This window comes from Pituophis catenifer, unplaced genomic scaffold (assembly GCF_029215685.1).
Source record: "Pituophis catenifer annectens isolate HBS135680 unplaced genomic scaffold, rPitCat1.0.hap2 SCAF_3, whole genome shotgun sequence".
Lineage (NCBI taxonomy): Eukaryota > Metazoa > Chordata > Lepidosauria > Squamata > Colubridae > Pituophis > Pituophis catenifer.
The window spans coordinates 211,524,809-211,548,115 of NW_027256883.1; the positions used below are offsets into that span (position 1 = coordinate 211,524,809).

General features: G+C 41.1%; 1 protein-coding gene across 1 annotated transcript in view; it reads right to left on the reverse strand.

Moving 5' to 3' along the window:
• The window catches only part of RTEL1 (regulator of telomere elongation helicase 1), a 110,440-nt gene that overhangs the window by 55,098 nt on the left and 32,035 nt on the right, over window positions 1-23,307 (reverse strand). The window contains exons 11-15 of the mRNA XM_070940239.1: window positions 18,229-18,361; window positions 9,980-10,093; window positions 4,673-4,713; window positions 2,482-2,567; window positions 147-224 (exon numbers count right to left, since the gene is read on the reverse strand). Coding sequence (XP_070796340.1) covers window positions 147-224; window positions 2,482-2,567; window positions 4,673-4,713; window positions 9,980-10,093; window positions 18,229-18,361 — 452 coding nt within the window. The remainder of the gene's footprint in view (window positions 1-146; window positions 225-2,481; window positions 2,568-4,672; window positions 4,714-9,979; window positions 10,094-18,228; window positions 18,362-23,307) is intronic.

A 23,307-nucleotide genomic window follows, 5' to 3' on the forward strand; every position in this document is an offset into this window, starting at 1 on the left:
CCATCAACAAGCTGAGGGTAACATTTATGAAAGCATCTGAATATATCGCTAAGCCAAGACTATCAATTAATAAGGGAACTGACTGCATAAGGTTTCTGAAAGAAAAGTAATTTATTGTGAAAACATTGTGATGAAGTCTCACTGACCTCTGTGAATGCTCCTTTGTGCCTCGGTTCTACAAATATTGGCTTCAGTGCTTCTATTTTTTTTGCAAAGTCATGGGCCTAGCAGAGCAGAGACAGAAGAGATTAAATTAAAATAAAATAAAAAAATAGGGAGAACTCCTCCATCATCTAAGGGAGGAGTCGGGGTGAAATCCAGCAAGTTCTGGAGAACCGGTAGCGGAAATTTTGAGTAGTTCGGAGAACTGGCAAATACCACCTCTAGCTGGCCCCAAAATGGGGTGGGAATGGGGATTTTGCAGTATCCTTCCCCTGCCATGCCCACCAAGCCATGCCCACAGAACCGGTAGTAAAAAAATTTGGATTTCACCACTGGGAGGAGTCTCCAAACCTGGCCACTTTAAGACTTGTGGACTTCAACTCCCAGATTTCTCAGCCAGCATGGCTGGATAGGGAATTCTGGGAGTTCTTCAAGGAACAGTGAATAACAAGAGTTGGAAGGGACTTCAGATGTCTTCTAGTCCAACCCCTGTTCAAGATGAAGACCCTATACATTTCAGACAAGCGGCTGTCCAGCCTCTTCTTAAAAGCCTCCAGTGATGGGGCATCCACAACTTCTGGGGGAAAATTCTTCCACTGGTTGATTGTTAGGAAGTTTCTCCTTAGTTCTAAGTTGCTTCCTCCTTGATTAGTTTCCACCCTTGCTTCTTGTCTTGCATTTTGGTACTTTTGAAAATAGGATGACTCTATCTTCTTTGTGTCAGTCCCTCAAATATTGGAAAACTGCTATCATGTCACCCCTAGTCCTTCACTAGACTGAACATACCCAATTCCTTCAATTAATTCTTATATTTTAGCCTCCAGCCCCCTAATCATCTTAGTTGCTGTTCTGTACACTCTTTACAATGTCTCAACATATTTTTTATAATATGGTGACCCAAACTGGTGTGGTCTTACTAAGGCTTTTAAAAGCGGTACTAATACTTCACGTGATCTTGATCCTATCCCTCTGTTAACGCAACCTAGGATTGCATTAGCTTTTTTGGCTGCTGCAGCAGACGGCTGGCTTATGTTTAAGTGATCATCCACTAGAACTCCAAGGTCCCTCTCACAATTACTGTTTCTGAGCCAGGTTTCATCCAATCTGTACTTGTACCTCTGGTTTTTCATGCCCAGGTGTAAAACCTTGCTTTTCTCCACATTAAATTTCATTTTGTTGGATAGGGCCCATTGTTCAAGTCTGTCAAAATCCTTTTGGATTTTGAGCTTGTCTTCTGGGGTGTTTAATGTCATCAGCTTAATGTCATCTGCAAATTTGATGAATTCCCCTTCTATTCCCTCATCTAAGTCATTTATGAAGATATTGAAGAATACTGGGCCTAAGACAGAACCTTATGGCACCCCACTGTTTACTTCCCTCCATGTAGATGTAGTACCGTTAAGGACTACTCGTTGAATACAATTTGTCAGTTACAAATCCATCTGGGTGGTGATGCTGTCCATCCCACATTTTTCTAGCTTACCAAGAAGTAGGTTGTGGTCTACTTTGTCGAATGCCTTGCTGAAGTCTAACTATACTATATCCACAGCATTTCGCTGGTCTACTAATTTACTCACTTTGTCAACAAATGAAATAAAATTGGTTTGACATGATCTGTTTTTAACAAACTCGTGCTGGCTGCTAATCATAACTTTATTTGTTTTTAGATGTTCACAGATCTGGGGTTTTTTTATTTTTTCCAGTATCTTCCAAGAATTGACGTTACACTGATTGGTCTGTAATTTCCTGGGTCTATTTCCCCCCCCCTTTTTTTGAAGATGGGAACCACATCAGCACTTTTCCAATCCTCTGATAATTCCCTGGTGCTTCAAGATTTTTTAAAGATATGATACAATGGTTCTGAGATGACATCTGCCAGCTCCTTCAGAATTCTGGGATGTAATCGGTCAGGTCCCGGTAATTTATATTCATCAAGGTCAGGCAGATGTTCTGTTACTATTTTCTTATTTTTATTTCTAGTCTGTCTTTTACACTTATGTTTTTCTTGCCTAAATGCAAAACCTTACTTATCTCTACACTGAGCTTCATTTTGTTGGATAGGGCCTGGTGAACAAGTCTGTCAAGATCCATCGGGATCCTGAGCCTATCATCTGGGGTGTTGTTTATTCCTGCCACAGCTTCGTGTCCTCTGCAAATTTAATGAGAACCCCTTCTATTTGCTCATCTAAGTCGTTTATGACTTCAACTCCCAGAATTTCCCAGCAGGCTGCTGAAGTTGAAATCCACAAGTCTTAAAATGGCCAAATTTGGAAACCCCCCAATCTAAGGTCTAGTCTGTTCCCCAAAGCGGAAACCTACTCTCCAATATTCCAGGCTTTTATCCATGACCGGATATGAAGGAAAAAACACCAGGAGTCCATTTGGTATTATTCGGACAAGATTAACTGCAATAAAACACAGTGAGTTAAACCAACTTTATCTGACTTCAGTACTGAGATAACATTTGCTTTTTAAAACACCTTTGGACATTTCTCTTCTGATCTACAGGCAGTCTTTGACTTACAACCACAATAGGGATCAGAACTTATGTTGTTAAGCAAGGCAGCTGTTAAGTGAATCACACCCCACTTTATGATATTTTTTGGCTGCTGATATTAAACAAATCACTGCAATTAAGAGAACCGTGCATTCATTAAGCAAATCCGGTTTCTCCCATTGACTTTGCTTGTCAGAAGCCGGCTGGGAAGGTCACAAATGATGATCATGTGACTCAGGACGTTGCAACCGTTGTAAATACATGCTGATTGCCAAGAGTCTAAATTTTGATCACATGAGGGTGGGATGCTGCGATGGTTTTAAGTACAAACATTGGGTGTATGTCACTTTTTTCAGCACCATTGTAACTTCGGTCACTTAGGCGACTGGTTGTACGTCAAGGGCTACGTATACTTTGCTACAGCCCTATTCTCAGCAAAGCAAAGTCTCAGTCTCTCAGCCATCTTCCTATCGCTAAAATGTTGGGGTACAAGAATAAATACATCGGAAATGCTCTCTGACTGTAAAAGCTCTCAACGAACAGAAGAGGCTGCCATATGTTGGGTTGAGCTTGGATGGTCATTGATACTGTAGGACAGGGATATCAAATTCAATTTCATTGAGGGCCGCATCAAGGTTGTGTTTGACCTCGGGGGGGGGGGGCAGGTGGGCGTGGCCATCTTGACATCACTCCTGTTGGGGGCGCCTGTGGTCCGGGCACTATGCCAGGGAAAACAGGCTCCCGAGCTCCGTTTTCGGCTGGGATGGCGTCCTGCAACCCTCTGCCAGCAAAAAAGGAGCTCAGGAAGGCCATGTTTTCGCTGGCAGAGGTAACGTGGGCCGGTTCTTTGCTATTTCCAGAGCTCCCCCACGGGCCGGATCCGGCCCTCGGGCCTTGAGTTTCACATCCCCTGCTGTAGGGGATCTCTGGACATCCTAAGGTCCCTTCCAACTCTATGATTCCCACTGAATCTGAGAAGTGATTCCCTTCAAACATTAAGAAACTGGCTATTTCTGCACCGCTGACAATGAGACTCTGAGGATAAGACACAAAAAATGCGTCCAGCCTGAAATCTGAAGAGATGCTCAGGTACTTGACTGATTTAGGTCTTGACCTCAAAAAGGATAACTTGGGGATGGTTGTGTGCATGTGATCTCATACAACCCCCCCCCCAGTGTACACACAAATACATATATATACATACTGTATACACGCGTGCGTGCACAAATTATTTTTCACATTTTTGAACCGTCCAACTCTCTCAAGAGAGACACTCTGGGCAGTGTGCGATAAAAGATTAAAATATAAAACCAGTATATGTAAAAATTAAAGCTTTAGAATTAAGCAAGGATTCTGAATGGGGGCCTGCCTCACCTGTGGGAGGATATTCCACAGGGCAATGGGCAACAGCAGGGAAGGCTCTCTTCCTAGATCCTTAAAAGAGTTCTGATGGGATTTGCAACAAGAGCCCTGGTGGGCAAGTGGTTAGAATGCAGTATTGCAGGCTAACTCAATGTTCATCTGCCAGCAGTTCGATCCTGACCAGCTCAAATCTCTCTCTCTTTCTCTCTCTCTCTCTCTCTCTCTCTCTCTCTATCTATCTGAATGCAGTATTGCAGGCTAACTCTACCTACTGCAGAAGGCTGTGAAGCACTAGAAAGCAGTATATAAGTCTATATTGCTATCCCTTCCCTGCCTGACTGGGTGGAGATAGGCCAATGTAATGGGATGAAGACACAAACACAAACACACACACCTGCATCATATAGTATAACGTAAAATTGTAATATCCCCTTGAGTACTCTGGACTGACAGCTGCTTTCCAAGAGAGGTTCCAGAAACAGATTTTAGAGCCCACCAGCTTTTCAAGAATCACCAATGGCAGACATGGTGAGAGCAACGTCAGGGTTCTGGCTTATCTCCTCCTTCAACCCTCTCTTATTCTTCTATGTACCCTATCAACTGCACTGGAGCATTCAGTCCTGACTTGCACCCAGATTCTTTCTGCTTTACCTACGGTTTTCCCAATGGAGGACAGACATTCTTCCGTAAATCTGTAAACGAAGAGAGAAGGAATCCCATCAGCGTGCAGGTTCTAGGTGTTAGGAAGAAGGTCATGCTGCTCGATGGTCACAATAATTTTCAGGAAAAATAAATGAATCATTTTTCCATGCTCAGTTCGTGGTGCTGAAATTGCTTTCCACGCCTTTCCAAGCTGTATGGAATTGTTCTTCAGCAATGAAACAACCTGTTTGTGGGCTTCGGCGCAGACTAGCTAGCTGACTGCAATCTTTCCACCTGTTACTCTACTCTAAAATTCCTATCAGGTACAGGTCGTCCTCGACTTATGACCACAATGGAGCCCAAAGTATTGGTTAAGTGAGTCTTGCCCCGTTTTATGACCTTTCTTCTCACACTTGTTAAGGGAATTATCACAGGTGGTAAGTTAATAAGACAGTTGTTAAGTGAATCAGGCTTCCCCATTGACTCTTGCTTGTCAGAAGGTCGCAAAACCTGATCATGTGACCCCGGGACACTGCAACGGTCACAAATATGATGATGTGACCACGAGGAAGCTGCAGCGGTCCCAAGTGTGAAAAACGCTCATAGGTCGCGTTTTTTCAGTGCTGTTGTAACTTTGAATGGTCAGTAAATGAACTGTTTTAAGTCGAGGACCGTATGTATGTATGTATGTATGTATGAATATGTGTACATGTTTCCCCGAAAATAAGACCCTGTCTTATATTTTTTTGAACCCTGAAATAAGCGCTTGGCCTTACTGCCATGTGCTCAAAAGCCTGATTGGGCTTATTATCAGGGGATAATGTCTTATTTTGGGTGGAGGATGTGTTATTAATCACTTCCATTGTGCTGATCCCCCCACTGGGGTCCTAACCCAACTGGCAGAAACAGGTCTTTAGGCCAGTGGTGAAATGTAAAATTTGTTAATACTGGTTCTGTGGGCGTGGCTTGGTGGTGGTGGTGGGGGTAATATGAATGAGTGGGCATGGCCAACTTTTTTTTTTTTTTTACTTTTAAAACCATTTTTTCTACAATCTGAAAGAAGAAGAGGTTGTAAAAAAAATGCTTTTAAAGCCTCTGATGATCCCAGCTGACTTGCCTGATCGGCAGAGGCTTTTTTTCCTTTTTAAAAACATTTTTTCTATAACCTCTTCGGAAGAAAAAATGCTTTTAAAAGCCTCTGATGATCCCAGCTAAGCCACACGATCATCAGAGGCTTTTTTTTTTTTTTTTTTTTACTTTTAAAAGCATTTTTTCGGCCAAAGAGATTGTAGAAAAAAATGCTTTTAAAAATTAAAAGAAAAGCCTCTGATGATTGCGCGGCTCAGCTGGGCAATGGGGGGGAGGGGGCAGGGATTTTTGCTTCCGGTTCTCTGAACCACCCACCTCCATCGCTACCGGATCGGGTGATCCGGTCTGAACCGGGAACATTTCACCCCTGCTTTAGGTCCTTATGAAAAGAGGAGGGTTGGGGTCAACCTCACATGGAGTGGGGTGAGGGATGGTGAGATGTAGTACAGAGGGATGGTTATTAACTGTTATTAACAGATTAACATCAGCTGCTTGCAATTACTGCAAGTTCAAATCTCCCCAGGCTCAAGGTTGACTCAGCCTTCCATCCTTTCAAAGGTAGGTGAAATGAGGACCCGGATTGTGGGGGCAATAAGCTGACTTTGTATAAATATACAAAAGGTATGAAGGCTATTGCTTAATGCATTGTAAGCCGCCCTGAGTCTCCGGAGAAGGGCGGCATATAAATTAAAGCAAAAAAAAAAAAAGATGCTCCAAAGGGTAGGAGCAACAGCAGAGAAGGCCTTTCTCCTGGACCTCCCCACCCCAGCTGGAATAATGGGGACCCGCAGCATGCCTCCTAGGCCAGCACAAATGGTACAGGCCAGTCCCAGTGGGGCGAGACAGTCCCTCAAGTAACCTGGACTCATGAAGGGCTTTGAAGGTGATCACCAACACCTTAAAGCAGACTCTTAAATAATTTAGCTGGCAGAGCAGTGGCCTCAGTGGTGTTTGTTGGCCGACCGATGATCAAAAGGCCATGAAACATGACAGTGAGCAAAATGAAGTGAAGGGTAGAGCAGGATTCGCCCCTCAGCAGAACCCTGAGATATGTGCAATCACAATTTCACAGGCATCGCTTTCCCTCCTAATGCTTCATCAGGAATCTTTCCTCGTAAGATTCTCTCTGGGACAAATTTCCCTGAAACTGTTCAGATTCCTGTAATAGTTTATCTCCACACATAGGAAATCATCCATTGTCTATTTTCTGAGTAAAGAGGAACACCATGCTAGAATAATAAATAGAGATATGACAAATAGAGAATGTTCGTGGTATTATTCAAGAACAATGACAAATTTGCAATAGTGACTTTTCAATTTAGCAATCCCCCTAAGGTTTATCTGTGATCTTTGGGCAGCTTATCTAATGGGTTGGGTTTTTTTAGAATTAGAAACAATATGTCACTGAATAAGCACATATTTTGCAATTAGAACAGAAAGCACATTGGTTAAAGGGAGGGGGAAATGCAGGGTCCTTGGTGCTCTCTGAGCTTGCTGGTTGTCTTGCAGATGTTTCATGACCCAACTAGGTAACGTCATCAATGCTAGAAAGGAGCAGGGTGTGTGGAGTGGAGGAGAAGAAGGAAGAAGAGGAGGAGAAAGAGGAGAACTGTGGGGTCCTTGGTACTCTCTGAGCTTAGTGGTTTTCTTGCAGATGTTTCATGACCCAATTAGGTAACATCATCAGTGCTAGACGGGAGCAGGGTGTGTGGAGTTGTGGTGGTGAAGGAAGAGCGCTGTGGGGTCCTTGGTACTCTCTGAGCTTACTGGTTTTCTTGCAGATGTTTCATGACCCAACTAGGTAACATCATCAGTGCTAGAAGGGAGGAGGAGGAGGAGGCCTGTGGGGTCCTTGGTGCTCTCTGAGCTTAGTGGTTTTCTTGCAGATGTTTCATGACCCAACTAGGTAACATCATCAGTGCTAGAAGGGAGGAGGAGGAGGAGGCCTGTGGGGTCCTTGGTGCTCTCTGAGCTTACTGGTTTTCTTGCAGATGTTTCATGACCCAACTAGGTAACATCATCAGTGCTAGAAGGGAGGAGGAGGAGGAGGCCTGTGGGGTCCTTGGTGCTCTCTGAGCTTAGTGGTTTTCTTGCAGATGTTTCATGACCCAACTAGGTAACATCATCAGTGCTAGAAGGGAGGAGGAGGAGGAGGCCTGTGGGGTCCTTGGTGCTCTCTGAGCTTAGTGGTTTTCTTGCAGATAATTCATGAGCCAACTAGGTAACGTAATTAGGATACTGAGCTACAAATATTCTCTTCTATTGGAGGAGAGAATCTCATAGAGAAAATGATGTAAGGCTCTCACAGTTGGAACTGGGACATCCTGAGATATCAGTAATAAATTTGAAAGGGGGGAAAGGTTGGAAACTTTGCAGGGCTTAAACAAACAGGAAAAACTCACTACCAGAATTGGTTCCTGTTTATCCAGATGAAATAGGCTGAAGGCCCCAACAGGGCTTTGATGCAAAGTCTACCACTATTTTGTTTGCCATTGGGATTGAAATTTTACAAGGGAGGGTGGGTGGTAGCGTGTCTACTCCTTCTTCCCACTCTTAATCCCAAAGGTGCTTTTTCCAAGAGGCAACTGGACTTCCTTTTTTTTTTCTTTGAAGATGTTTCGCTTCTCATCCAAGAAGCGGACTTCAGCTCGGACTTCAGCTCAGTCAAAGTTGAAGAAGCTTCTTGGATGGGAAGCGAAACATCTTCAAAGAAAAACCAGAAAGTTCAGTTGCCTCTTGAAAGAGAAGCACCTTGGGGACAACCATGACTTGAATGACGGAGAATCTCCACAGACATTCCTCTCTTCATCTCTATGAAATCCTAAGAATATCAGCAGAGTCCTCATAGATCACACTTTAGCCAGATAAGCAGAGATTAACGGCAATATTAACACTAAACCGACAGTCAAACTTAAAGAACAGGCCAATCAGAGAAACACCAACTCAGACAAGCAATCAAACAGTCAACAACGGGCTATTCAAGGAATCACCAAGAATACGCCCACCAACACTGACAAGGGCAAACCAATGATGTATAAACACAGAGCAAAACCCCACTGCCTTCTAGCGCTGATGATGTTACCTAGTTAGGTCATAAAACGTCTGCAAAAAAATAACCAAGCTCAGAGAATAATACCACGGATCCCACAATCCTCCTCCTCATCCCACAAACCCCACCCCCTTTTAGCACTGATGATGTTCCCGAGTTGGGTCATGGAAATGTCTGCAAGAAAACCACCAAGCTCAGAGAGCACCAAGGAGCCCACAGTTTGTTTGTTTTTTTTTGCTTTAATTTATATGCCGCCCTTCTCCGGAGACTCAGGGCGGCTTACAATGCGTTAAGTAATAGCCTTCATACTTTTGTATATTTATACAAACTCATCTTATTGCCCCGACAATCTGGGTCCTCAATTTACCTACCTTAGAAAGGATGGAAGGCTGAGTCAACCTTGAGCCTGGCGAGATTCGAACTTGCAGTAATTGCAAGCAGCTGATGTTAATAACAGTGCATTAGTCCACTGTACTACCAAGGCCCTTCAGTTCAACCCTGAGCTTAAAATATTCCCTTCTATTGGTTCCAATGTGTCGCCTGGATATTATTTATTTATTTATTTATTTATTTTTCATATTTGTATACTGCCCTACTCCCGAAGGACTCAGGGCGGTGAACAGCCATAATAAATACAAATACATATAGAAGTTAAAAACTATTAAGAAACAGATTAAGTAATTTAGGCTCAAAGATTAAAAATATCCAAATTTATCTAAAGAGATTTAATTTTTTTTTTTTTTTTTTAATTTGATTTATATGCCGCCCTTCTCCGGAGACTCAGGGCGGCTTACAATGCGTTAAGCAATAGCCTTCATCCTTTTGTATATTTATACAAAGTCAGCTTATTGCCCCCACAAACTGGGTCCTCATTTCACCTACCTTAGAAAGGATGGAAGGCTGAGTCAACCTTGAGCCTTGGAGAGATTCGAACCAGCAGAAATTGCAGGCAGCTGTGTTAATAACAGGGTGCACTAAACCCCTGTACTATCAAGGCTCTTGATAGTATTTAAAGAGATTTTAAAAATAATTTAAAACATTATGATGTGTGAAGCACTTATATCAGTGCATATTTACCATTGAATGCTTAAGTGAACATAATAATATTAATAATAATAATAATAATAATAATAATAATAATAAAGCTGGGGGATAGCAAACAGGAAATAATTCATTACCTTTTTTCGTAAGTGGAGGACAGCAAACCTCCATCCGGCCCTTTGGGGATGACTCCTACACAAATTTGATGTTTATCAATAACATGTGGGTTTTCCAAATGAACTGGGAATGGTCTGCAGAAAAGGAGAAAGTCAACACGATGTAATCAATGTATTAGAGAGATGGCCTTAATACTTGTCTGCCTAATTCCTGAAACCAGGCAGAAGGAGATGGCAGCCGCCTGTAGGTACTTAAGGGTTAAATCTAGCAATCTGCAGTAACGTTGCAGGCAGTCCTCAACTTACAACCATTCATTTAGGGACAGAAGTTTCAACGGCACTGAAAAAAGTGACCACTTTTCACACTTACGACCGTTGCAGCACCCCCCCCCCACGGTCACGTGATCGAAATTCGGATGCTTGGCAACTGGCATGTATTCATGACGGCTGCAGTGTCCCTGGGGAGCGGGGGGGGTGTCATGCAATCTCCTTTTGTGACTTTCTGACAAGCAGAGTCAATGGGGAATCCGGATTCACTTAAAAACCATGTTATTAACTTCACGGCTGCCAAGATTCATTTAACAACTGTGGCAAGAAAGGTCGTAAAACGGGGCAAAACTCACTTAACTATCTCGTTTAGCCACAGAAATTTTGGATTCAGCTGTGGCCCGAAGTCAAGGACTACCTGTAATATATTCATTAAATTCATTCCTATAATCTCCTCCATTGTGAGTATTGTTTCCCGAGAGGAAGGAGAGTTGACACATTTCCACAAGAAGAAAAGAGAATTCCTTTCTCTAAAGGAAGTTGTGTATTCCAAATCATATAATTCACTTGTCTTGATGGTAATCTTACATAAATGCTCATCCTGTATTAAATAAACCCCCCAATTATAAAAGGTGGCTTCCAGGTCTGGCATCCAGAAATCTACCAACCTTCTACTCTTATTATCCAGAGTAATAAAAATAAAGCAGGAAGGGGAAAAAAAAAAACTTTCCCCACATATATCATGCAGATAATTGGCCGGGATAGTACACGGGTGACTTGAAATGGACATTAATTTTCATAAAAGTAATGAGGTGTAGAAACAAAGTTGAACTGAGATCAATCCAAAGCAAAACTTGCATTCAGACTTAGCTGCAAAACATCTGTTGAGAGTCATATAAATTTATCACAGCCTTCGCATCAAATAGAACAACTTAAAAGCTCACGTTATGTATGATTTAATGAGAGTTACCTTGCAGTAAGATGGGCAGCCTATAAACTTTATGAATGAATTAGCAAACAAACGTAGAATGAAGCTCAACCAATCTCATTGTACATATGTTGTGCACTGACAATAAAGATTTGAATTTGAAGACAAACAGAATAGAATAGAATAGAATAGAATTCTTTATTGACCAAGTATGATTGGACACACAAGGAATTTATCTTGGTGCATACGCTCTCAGTGTACATAAAAGATACGTTCATCAAGAATCATAAGGTACAACACTTAATGATAGTCATAGGGAAACAGTCAATATAAATCGTAAAGATACAAGCAACAAGGTTACAGTCACACAGTCATAAGTGGGAGGAGATGGGTGATAGGAACGATGAAAAGATTAATAGTAGTGCAGATTTAGTAAATAGCTTGACAGTTTTGAGGAAATTATTTGTTTAGCAGAGTGATGGCATTCAGGAAAAAACTGTCCTTGTGTCTAGTTGTTTTGGTGTGCAGTGCTCTATAGCGTCGTTTTGAGGATAGGAGTTGAAACAGTTTATGCCCAGGATGTGAGGGATCTGTAGATATTTTCACAGCCCTCTTTTTGACTCATGCAGTATACAGGTCCTCCATGGAAGGCAGGTTGGTAGCCATTGTTTTTTCTGCAGTTCTAATTATCCTCGGAAGTCTGTGTGTCTTGTTGGGTTGCAGAGCCAAACCAGACAGTTAAGGAGGTGCAGATGACAGACTCAATAATTCCTCTGTAGAACCGTATCAGCAGCTCCTTGGGCAGTTTGAGCTTTCTGAGTCGGCACAGAGAGAACATTCTTTGTTGTGCTTTTTTGATGACGTTTTTGATGTTAAGTGTCCATTTTAGATCTTGCGATATGGTAGAACCTAGAAATTTGAAGGTCTCTACTGTTGATACTATGTTGAAATATATGGGTGGTCCTCGCCTTACGATGGTTCGTTTAGTGACTATTCAAAGTTACAATGGCACCGAAAAAAGTGACTTCTGACTGCTTTTCACACTTAAAACCATTGCAGCATCCCTTGGGTCACGTGATCAGAATCCGGATGCTTAGCAACTGGTTCATATTTATGACAATTGCAATATCCTGGACTCACGTGATCCGCTTCTGTGACCTTCTGACATTTGGGGCGAGCCACTTTCACTCAACAGCTGGATTACTAATTTAACAACTGTAGCAAGAAAGGTCATAAAATAGGGCAAAACTTACTTAACAAATGTTTCACTTAGCACAGGGGTGTTCCCAACCCCCGGTCCATGAGACCCCATACACCCACTTCACGGTCTGTTCCTATTGTTCCCCTCTAGGATGAGGTTTCAAAGTATTTATAGCAGAACTATCTAATTCTGGAACAGCTTTGTTCCTTAGGCCAGGGGTCTCCAACCTTGGCAACTTTAAGCCTGGTGGACTTCAACTCCCAGAATTCCCCAGCCTTAGGCCACCCATCTTGCAAACTTGCAAGATTCGTTTTTCTCGCCATGTACATGTATACATCCAAACTAGACTGTGTTTTTAGAATTCTTTATTGGCCAAGTGTGATTGGACACACAAGGAATTTGTCGTACATAAAAAATACATTCATCGAGAATCATAAGATACAACACTTAAGTGATAGTCATAGGATACTAAATAAGCAATCAAAATCATACTAGGAAACTAAATAAAACAATACAAAGATACAAGCAAGAAGGTTATAGTCAGAAGAAGGAGGAGACAGGTAATAGGAAGGATGAGAAGAATAATAGTAAATAGTTTATAATAAATAGTCAGTAAATAGTTTGACAGCGTTGTGGGAATTAGAAGTTTAGCAGAGTGATGGCATGCAGGGAAAAACCTGTCCTTGTGTCTAGTTGTTCTGGTGTGCAGTGCCCTATAACGTCGTTTTGAGGGTAGAAGTTGAGACAATTTATAGGAGTTTTTCTCCTTGTCATATAATATATGTAGTTATATGCCTAATTTTGTCTTTATTTATTTAGTCATGTTTATGTTGTGTATATTGGAGATGGAGACCCTCTGGGAGCTGTATGCAATGAAATTTCATTTGAATGTACGCCAATTAGTGTACATTCCAAATGACAATAAAGTTATTCTATTCTAAGTGGGCCAGCACTACGCCTCAGCATGCCGGAAACCAGGTCGGGTAAACAAGCGAACCCCCATCTGCGGGATGCAGGTGGCATGCAAAACCACGCCCCCTCTGGTCCGTGGGAAAAAATCTCTCTCCATGGAACTGGTCCCTGGTGCCCAAAAATTTGAGGACGGCTGACTTAGCAACATCAATTTTGGGCTCAATCCTGATCGTAAGTCACCAAGGATGTGCGTGTCCCAGGATAATGTCGCAGGATCCAATCTGAGTCGGTCGCCGGGACCGGAGATTTACTCTTCTGAGCTTTCAATCTCGTGCTAGAGCCCATCCTCAGAGAACTCCTCTCTTGGAGAGTGTGTGCTTTTATTTTTATTTTTATTAGTCATATTTCTATGCCACCCACTCTCCGAGGACTCTGGGCGGCTTACACCAAAGACAGTATACTAAATAGCATATTGCCCCCAACAATCTGGGTCCTCATTTTACCCACCTCGGAAGGATGGAAGGCTGAGTCAACCTTGAGCCTGGTGAGATTTGATCCGCTGATCTGCTGAACTAGCAGTCAGCTGAAGTAGCTGCAATACTGCACCCTAACCACTGCGCCACCTTGGCTCTTTTATTTGTATGTTATTTATATGGTGCCTTTTTAAATGTTGATTGGGGTATGTTGATGGTTGGCTTTTAAATCATTAACTGTCGTTTCCTTGTGCTGCCCAGCCCTGGCCTCCTAAATATTTTATAAGCTGGTGGTAAATCAGCACTCTGTGGTGGCGCAGTGGTTAGAGTACAGTACTGCAGACTACTTCTGCTGGCTGACTGCAATTTGGCAGTTTGATCCTGACCGGCTCAAGGTTGACTCAGCCTTCCATCCTTCCAAGGTTGGTAAAATGAGGACCCAGATTGTTGGGGGAAATATACTGACTCTGTAAACTGCGTAGAGGACTATAAAGCACTATGAAGCGGTATATAAGTCTAAGTGCTATTGCTGTTGCTCCTGTTGACTGACGCGAGGGGCCTTTTTCCCAGGCTTCAATCACTTCCCTGGCTGCCTGTTCGTCTAACAATCTTAGTAGCTGCAAGATTAGTAGCTGCAAGATTGAACGTATACATACATGCAGGAAGTGATTGAAGCCTAGGAAATAGGCCCCTCCGGGACACAGTGAAGGACAGGGGAGACTGGTGTGCTCGGGACCATACGGTTGTGAAGAGTCAGACACAACTTAGTGACTGAACAATGACAATAACATATAATAGTCCCGCAACAGTGATCAAGTATAAATGCATCTTTGATGAAGAAACAATGATTGTATGGGCAAAATTTTTTTGGTTATAATATAGAGTTAGAGAAATGGCAAAAACTGTGGGACAGGAACTATAAATTGACTATGGCTTCGGCGTATAAAGAAAACCTTTACAAAATGTTTTACAGGTGGCACTTACCACTGGCAAGACTGGCAAAAATGCTCAGTAATCTGTCCGCCAAATGCTGGAAATGCAATCAGACCACAGGTACTTACTATCATATATGGTGGACGTGTACCAAAGCAAGAAAGTATTGGGAGAAAATACGCAGCTGGCTGGAAAAGATAACTAAACAGAATATAGATCTAAAACCAGAAATGTATTTGTTGGGCATAATACCGGAGGGTTTTGATAAAGGGATCACATATTTAGTTTTACATATATTGACAGCAGCAAGCACTATATTTACTAAATACTGGAAAAATGAGAACACCCCGCCGGATGAGGAAGTAATTCAAAAAATTTTAGACCGTGCTGAAATGGATAAGCTAACCTTAAAAATAAAGGATAAAGAAGACACAGAATATTATTTGATGTGGAACAGATTTTATGAGTGGTTAGAGACGAGAGGTAGAAATTAGAGGAAGAAAGACTACGAATGTTTGTATTAACAATAAAGAAGGTTTATAATTACAATCGTTATAATAACAAAAATGTAAATAAGCCAATATAAAAAGAAACTTAGTTAAAATTATTTGGTTATATTATTACTACTATTCTCAATACACGTGTTATTACATTATTATTATTATTATTAGTTCATGTGTTAATATTTATTACTATTTTCTAGTTGGCTTTTTTTCTCTGTCTTCTAAATGGTATACCCTGACAATACACTGTATTCAAAAATGTTTATGAATAAAATAATAATAATAATAATAATAATAATAATAATAATAATAATAATAATAGTATAAATGCATCTTTGAAAGAGATGAGCACTCTAGAAACATGAGAAACAAACAAACAAGAATAAACTCCCAAGGTCCTTTTCTAATTGGATGTCCATTAATCCCAGTAAGTAAAGTTCTGCTTAAAGTTGAATGTTGATCTGAACCCAGACATTTCTGGCTTTTTTACAAGTCCACCAGGCACAATAAAACAGTCAACCATTTCAAGGTACAACAAAACATTTCCGGGCACAACAAAACTTGAGTATTGGTGAGCCAAGTTTGAGTTGCATCAGTGTAAACATAGCAAGTACGGTGGGCAGGCAATAAGATTTCTTGACAACCGCAGAAGAAAATAAACACATTGTTCTCTAACAGGAACCGGGGAGATAATGATAACCATGGAAAATCCCTGAGTTTTTCCGCTTTCAGTATCACTACTGTCAATATTATTTCAACCCGGGGCAAAAAGTTGCTTCTAAGCAACTTTTTTTTTTTTATAGAGATCATTCTTGTCTGGAGCCTAATTTGCAACAGCTTGCCCTGGAAGGCCAGGGAATCTCCCATTTTCAAGGTCTTCAGGAAGCTCTGAAAATGTTTTCCTGGAAAATCTTTTAAGGTCTGGGAATTAATGCTGCACAGCTTCTAGGACCGGAAATACCACATTACTTGGAATGGTTTAAACCTTAAGGTGCTTTTGCAAGAGGCAACTGGACTTTTGTTTTTCCTTGAAGACGCTTCTCTTCTCATCCAAGAAACCTGGATGAGGAGTTTCCTAGATGAGAAGAAGCAAAATGTCTTCGGGGGGGGGGGGGGAGAGAAAGAAAGTCCAGTTGCCTCCTGGAAAAAGCATCTTTGGGACAACCTTGAGCTGGAGAACTGAGAAGCTACGGAGGCACTTAAATATAAATCGTATTTGTTTTGTTGTAGGTCGCCATCATGTGGGGAAACAGGAGACCAGCGGCTGTATTGAATGTTATCAATGGATGAGAGAATACCTTGGCTGTGGATTTTGCTGTATGGCTTTTTAATGTTTCTATTTATTTTTTTGTATCCTGCCTTTTTTATTTTTACAAATAACGCAAAATAGAGAACATATGCAACACACTTCCCTTCTCCTATTTTCCCTACAACAACCCTCTGAGGCAGGTTGGGCTGAGAGAGAGGGACTGGCTGAAAATCACCCAGCCGGCTTTCATGCCTAAGACAGGGCTAGAACTCACAGTCTCCTGGTGATTGGCCCAAAGTCACCCAGCCGGCTTTCATGGCTAAGGTGAGATCAGAACTCATTGGTTTTCTAGTCTGGTGCCTTAACCATTAGATCAAACTGCCTTTATTCAAATTGGCATTCTATTTACTTATTTAAAGCATCTGTATTTATTTACATATTTGTGTGTTAAATTATTTGCTGCCCATTTTGCTGGGGGGCTATTCTGGGTGGCTTACAACAATAACATGGAGGAAAAAAGGATGAACCCCCTGCCCCGTAAACAATAACAAACAATAAAATAAACAATGGAGGCACAATCAAGTAAATAAATAATATAGTTGCCTGGTTTTCAAAAAAAATCATGTGTATGATTTTCAAATGTTAACTGCTTTTCTATTCATCTTTTTGCAATCTCTAAGCTGCCCAGAGTCATTTTATTGGGACATATATTTACGATATATATTTTAAAATAAAATAAAATAAAATAATAAAATAAAATAAAATAAAATAAAAAAACAAAACAAAAAACAGTAAAACTGACCATCATATACTGAACTCTGGGAAGCTCCCAATCAGCAATTAAAAGAATATTAGAAATATAACATAATGCATAAATATAATAAAACCATAAACATCAAACATATATCAGAAAGAAAGAAAGAAAGAAAGAAAGAAAGAAAGAAAGAAAGAAAGAAAGAAAGAAAGAAAGAAAGAAAGAACATCTTATACTGAATTCTGGAAAGCTCTCAATCAGCAATTAAAAGAAAAGTAATAATAAAATAATGCATAATTATAATAAAGCCATAAACATTAAACACCTTGCACCAAAGCAAAACACACAACCTACAGTTCCTCATTAAAGCCTCTCACCCCCCTCTCCCTATCCAATGCTGGGGGGAAGCCCAAGCGTTTCCATAGGGTAAGGGCTCCTATGGAAAGGCAGGCTTCCTGGCTCCCGTGATGTGGCGGAATGTAGCCTGGATTCCGAGGAGGGAGGGGGCTGCTTCCCAGAGAGCAAAGAAACCAGAGGAGCTTGGAATGTCTGGTGGGCAGGAAGAGGGTTAAGATGGACCCTCCCTGTCAGGTTACAAATGGTGATCACATGACCCCAGGATAGTGAAACCGTCATAAATATATGCCAGTTACCAAGCGCCTGAATTTTGATCACGTGACCATGGGGATGTTGCAAGGGTCATAAGTCTGAAAATTGATTGTAAACCTTACAAGCCCTCTCTGGGCAGATTACAATAGCAGCATCTTGTCCCATAACAAACTGGCTCTTCATTTTACTGACCTCAGAAGGACGGAAGGCTGAGTCAACCTTAAACCAGTCAGGATCAAACTCCTGGCAGCGGGCAGAGTCAGCTTGCAATACTGCATTCTATCCACTGAGCCACCATGGCTCTAATAGATACATAATATTGCTGCTACTGCTTTGGCTGCAGCTGCTGTTTTTATGCACCCTGTAGAGTCACCTTGACTGAAGCGGCCTATTAATTATTATTTTTTAATTAATTCAAAAAGGAAATAAAACAGGACTCACATCTGCATCTCCATAGCAAAAGAGGAAAGTGGGGAAAGGGTCCCGCTCGTCAGAATGATGGTGCGGACTCCCTGACGAACCAACTCCTGCATGCTGTATCCGGGGCTGAAACACCAGTAGCTCAAGATCTTCCCTGTATCAAATGAACACCAAGGCAAAAGGTTAGAGCACCTTTGAGTATCAAATTAAGGTAAAGGTTCCCCTCACACATCTCTGCTAGTCGTTCCCGACTCTAGGGGGCGGTGCTCATCTCCGTTTCAAAGCCGAAGACATCTCCGTGGTCATGTGGCCGGCATGACTAAACACCAAAGGCACACGGAACGCTGTTACCTTCCCACCAAAGGTGGTCCCTATTTTTCTACTTGCATTTGTTTTTTTACGTGCTTTCAAACTGCTAGGTTGGCCGAAGCTGGGACAAGTGACGGGAGCTCACTCCGTTACGCGGTACTGGGGATTCAAACCGCTGAACTGCCGACCTTTCGATCGACAAGCTCAGTGTCTTAGCCACCGTGTCCCTTATAAAATTAAAGATGAATGTAATTATTTGCATAATTATTTTACCTGTCAAGCATCTATTAACCTGGAGTGATTTGGTTTTGCTAACTTGCTAGAAGAACTAAATGCAATCATTTTACACCTTTTCTCCGGCCTACGTCAAATCTTTACAACAATGGAGTCCTTGGTGCTCTCTGGGCTTTTTTTGCACACATTTCATTATCCAACTAGGTAACATCATCCAGGATGGATAAACATTGATGATTTTTTTTTAAAAAATCACATTTTTTAAAAATTTAAATAAGATTTTTTAAATAAGTTTTTTATTGTATAGACAAACATACAATACATAAACATTCATTCAGTGTATCATCTGAGTACATCTTTTGTGTCTTCTTCCTACTCCTCCACTATTTATCATATCTTAATATTATCATTTCATTGATTATAACATTTCTCCCACATTTCTTGCTTTTCTATTAATACATTTATCTATCTTCTTTCTCTTCTTTCTTCTTCACTCATTTCATTACGTTACCCTATATATATATATATATATATATATATATATATATATATATAAAAATTTTCTTACTTCTTCGTAGGGTTTATGTGTGTTTTTCTTCTAGCCAGGTTTTCCCTACGTAGCCAAGGTTTTTTTGTACTGAGCTGGAGCTACAAAAAAACCTTGGCTACGTAGGGAAAACCTGGCTAGAAGAAAAAAACAAACATATATATATATATATATATATATATATATATATATATATATATATATATATATATATATATATATATATATCTCTTCTCTAACCAATGATAAAATTGCCCCCATATCTTAACATATTCCAATTCCTCTCTTCCTTTAATTGTCAAAGTAAATCTGTTCATTTCTACACAATCCAATATTTTCTTAATTACTTCTCCCTCTGTAGGGATTTTCTCTGCTTTCCATCTTTGCGCAAATACAGATTTTTTTAATCGATTTATTTTAATAAAATGCTTTTAGAGTAAAAAGCTATCTAAAGGTAGTTTTCTATTTAATATTAACATTAATAGTTTAGTTTATTCAGCATGAAATGGAGCTTTGTTATGTAGCATGAGGCTGCACATTTTGCAATATTGGGACTGTCGGTGAGTCAACAGCGGGTCAGAGGAGGAGCCGCTGTGGGAGAGATGACAGTTGCTCTTTAAAAATGATGATTTAAACTGAGACCTTTCTCGTGGGAGCCAAGATCATCTCCATGGGGAACGGATAAGATTGAGAAAGGTGAGCCTGGTTTGGCCAACATGACCTGTGACACTTTTTATTTCTTCTTTTAATTATACTGAAACCGTGGGAATTATTTAGAGCTGGTTTTCCTTTAATAGGTGCCGATATGATGTACTCAATAAAGAAGTCCAAGCCTCTGATTTGTGTGGGTTCATTAGTTAGATTGTCACTTGACAATCAGTGCACTATGGGAAGCCATCCCTGCATTTCAGGTGCATCTTTGATTTGGTTCTGCTGTCACACAAAGGTGAAAACGCACATGTAGAACTAGCCAGAAGTTCTGGACAGGTAGTCCTTGACTAACAACAGTTCACGTAGTGACCGAAGTCGCAACGGCAACTGAAAAAGTGACTTACAACCGTCACAGCATTCCCCATGGTCATGTGATCAAAATTCAGATGCTTGGCAACTGACTCATACTTATGACGGTTGCAGTGTCCCAGGGTCACGTAATCCCTTTTGAGACCTTCTGACAAGCAAAGTCAATGGGGAAGCCGGATTCACTTAACAACCGTGTCACTAATTTAACTGCAGTGATTCACTTAACAACTGTGGCAAGACAGGTCGTAAAATGGGGCAAAATCCACTTGACAAATGTCTCGCATAGCGACATAAATTTTGGGCTCAATTGTGGTCATACGTCGAGAATGGGCATTGGTCTTACCTTAAATGCCAGATTTCTTGAGTAGGGGTGACATTGTCCAGATGAGGGTTGTATCAGTCATCTGGACAATGTCACACCCTCATCAAGGAAATTGGGCATTGGTCTTACCTTAAATGCCAGATTTCTTGAGTAGGGGTGACATTGTCCAGATGACTGATACAACCCTCATCTGGACAATGTCACACCCTCATCAAGGAAATCTACCTGTAACTGATTTTGTGTTATCTGTCCACGAGATCTGTCTGAAACCACTTTATTACAATCCCTGTATTTTTTCACTAGGCTTCTAAACAAGTTCAATCCCCGCATGCTCACTGTAACAACAGAAAACATGACCCCTGAGTAGCAGTGCACAGGTAGTCCTCGACTTACAACAGTTCATTTAGTGACTGTTCAAATTTACAACACCACCGAAAAAAGTGACTTATGACCATTTTTCACACGTACATCCCTTTGTACATCCCTAGGATCATGTGATCAAAATTCAGACGCTTAGCCATTGGTTCATACTTATGACCATTGCTGTGTCCCAAGGTCCTGTGATCACCTTTTGCAACCTTGTGACAAGCAAAGGCAATGGGGTAGCCAGATTCACTTAACAACTGGGTTTCTAACTTAACACCTCCAGCGATTCACAACAACTGTGGCAAGGAAGGTCGTAAAATGGGCTAGAACTCAGATGTCTCACTTAACAACATCAATTTTGGGCTCAATTGTGCTCATAAGTTGAGGATTCCCTGTACAATCAGTGAAGTCCGTTTAAAATGTCCATAATTAGCAGCAGATGTTTGTCTACTTAGTCATTTAGTTGAGCTCTTCACAAATTATTAAATCCTTAACAGAGACTGAGCAACAAACATCAATATTCTGGGTTTTGTTCCCAGGGTGGCTGCATGCAGGCCTTATCCATTTTAGTACATCTAGATGTACTAAATATGCACCTAGATGCACCCACATTACACCAATTCTCCGCGAGCTGCACTGGCTCCTTATTGGTCTCCGGTCACAATTCAAGGTGTTGGTTATTACCTTTAAAGCCCTACATGGCTCAGGGCCAGGGTATCTTCGAGACCGCCTTCTACCGCATAGCTCCCAGCGACCGGTAAGATCCCACAGGGTCGGTCTCCTCCGGGTCCCATCAGCTAAACAATGCCGGCTGGCGGGCCCGCAGGGGAGGGCCTTCTCTGTGGCTGCCCCGGCTCTCTGGAACCAGTTACCTCCTGAGGTCCGGACCATCCCCACCCTATTGGCCTTCCAAAAAGCGGTGAAGACCTGGCTTTTCCGGCTGGCCTGGGGCCATTGATCTCGCTCTTGTGATCTGGCGAGATCTGGCCATGAATGGCGTGAATGAGTTTTTAATGTTTTTAATTTTTAAATGTTTTTTTATAATGATTTTTTGGAATGTATTGTGAGCCGCCCTGAATCTTTGGAGAGGGGCGGCATATAAATTGAATTGAATTGAATTGAATTGAATTGAATTGAATTGAATTGAATTGAATTGAATTGAATTGAATTGAATTATTAAATTAATTAAATTAAATTAGTACTTCTCTGCAATGTTATCCAAACAGAACCAAAAGAAAAACAATAGAATTCTTTTTTCTTTTTCCAACGAAATCTGTATTTTGAACTGTATGTTTATAAATGTTCCTGGAACTAAGGACAAAGCCCATTTAAGAAGAAAGAGAGAGAAAAAAAGGCAAGCATTGTTTCAGAAAAGCAAAGGAAAATAACTCCCTGCAGAGAAACTCATGGAATATGACTCTTTTGTTTTGTGAGAGCAAAGAACAAAGAACTCTGCTACCTCATTACCTAAGTGATTCCCTTGAATTGCCTCACTGGCCTCGCAAAGCTCACAACAAGGTATTACATGCAATCAAATATCTTGCTTGCTGCATCCAGTCAGAACCGTGGTGGACTTTACAATTCAATCTGTCCCTTATTTCGGCCTTTCTTTCTCCCCAGTGTTATTACTACAGGTAGTCCTCGATCTACGACCACGATTAAGACTTCCTGGACTTATCAGTCCAGGAAAGGACACAACTGGCGCACAGAAGCCCAAGGAAGAAACAGTCTCCAATGAAGGTAGTCCTCGACTTACAACAGCTTAATTAATGACTGTTCAAAGTTATAACGGCACTGAAAAAAGTGAGCTATGACCATTTTTCACATGACCGTTGCAGCATCCCCGTGGTTCTGTGATCAAAATTCAGATGCTTGGCAACTATTTATACAAAGCTGACTTTGTATAAAAAAGAACACTGCTTGGGGGGAGGAGTGGGGGCAAAAGCCCTACTAAGCAGGCATATACAAAAGGATGAAGGCTATTGCTTAACGCATTGTAAGCCGCCCTGAGTCTCCGAAGAAGGGCGGCATATAAATCGAACCAATAAATAAATAAATAAATAAATAAATAAACTAACTCGTATTTATGACGGCGGAAGTGCCCTAGGGTCCCCTTTTGAGATTTTCGGGCAAGCCAAGTCAATAGGGAAGCCAGATTCACTTAACAACCGTATTACTAACTTAACAACTGCAGTGATTCACTTAACAATGGTGGCAAAAAAAAAAGGTGGTTGAAATGTGGCAAAATTCACTTAATATCTGTCCCGCTTATCAACAGAAATTTTGGGCTCAATTGTGTTCG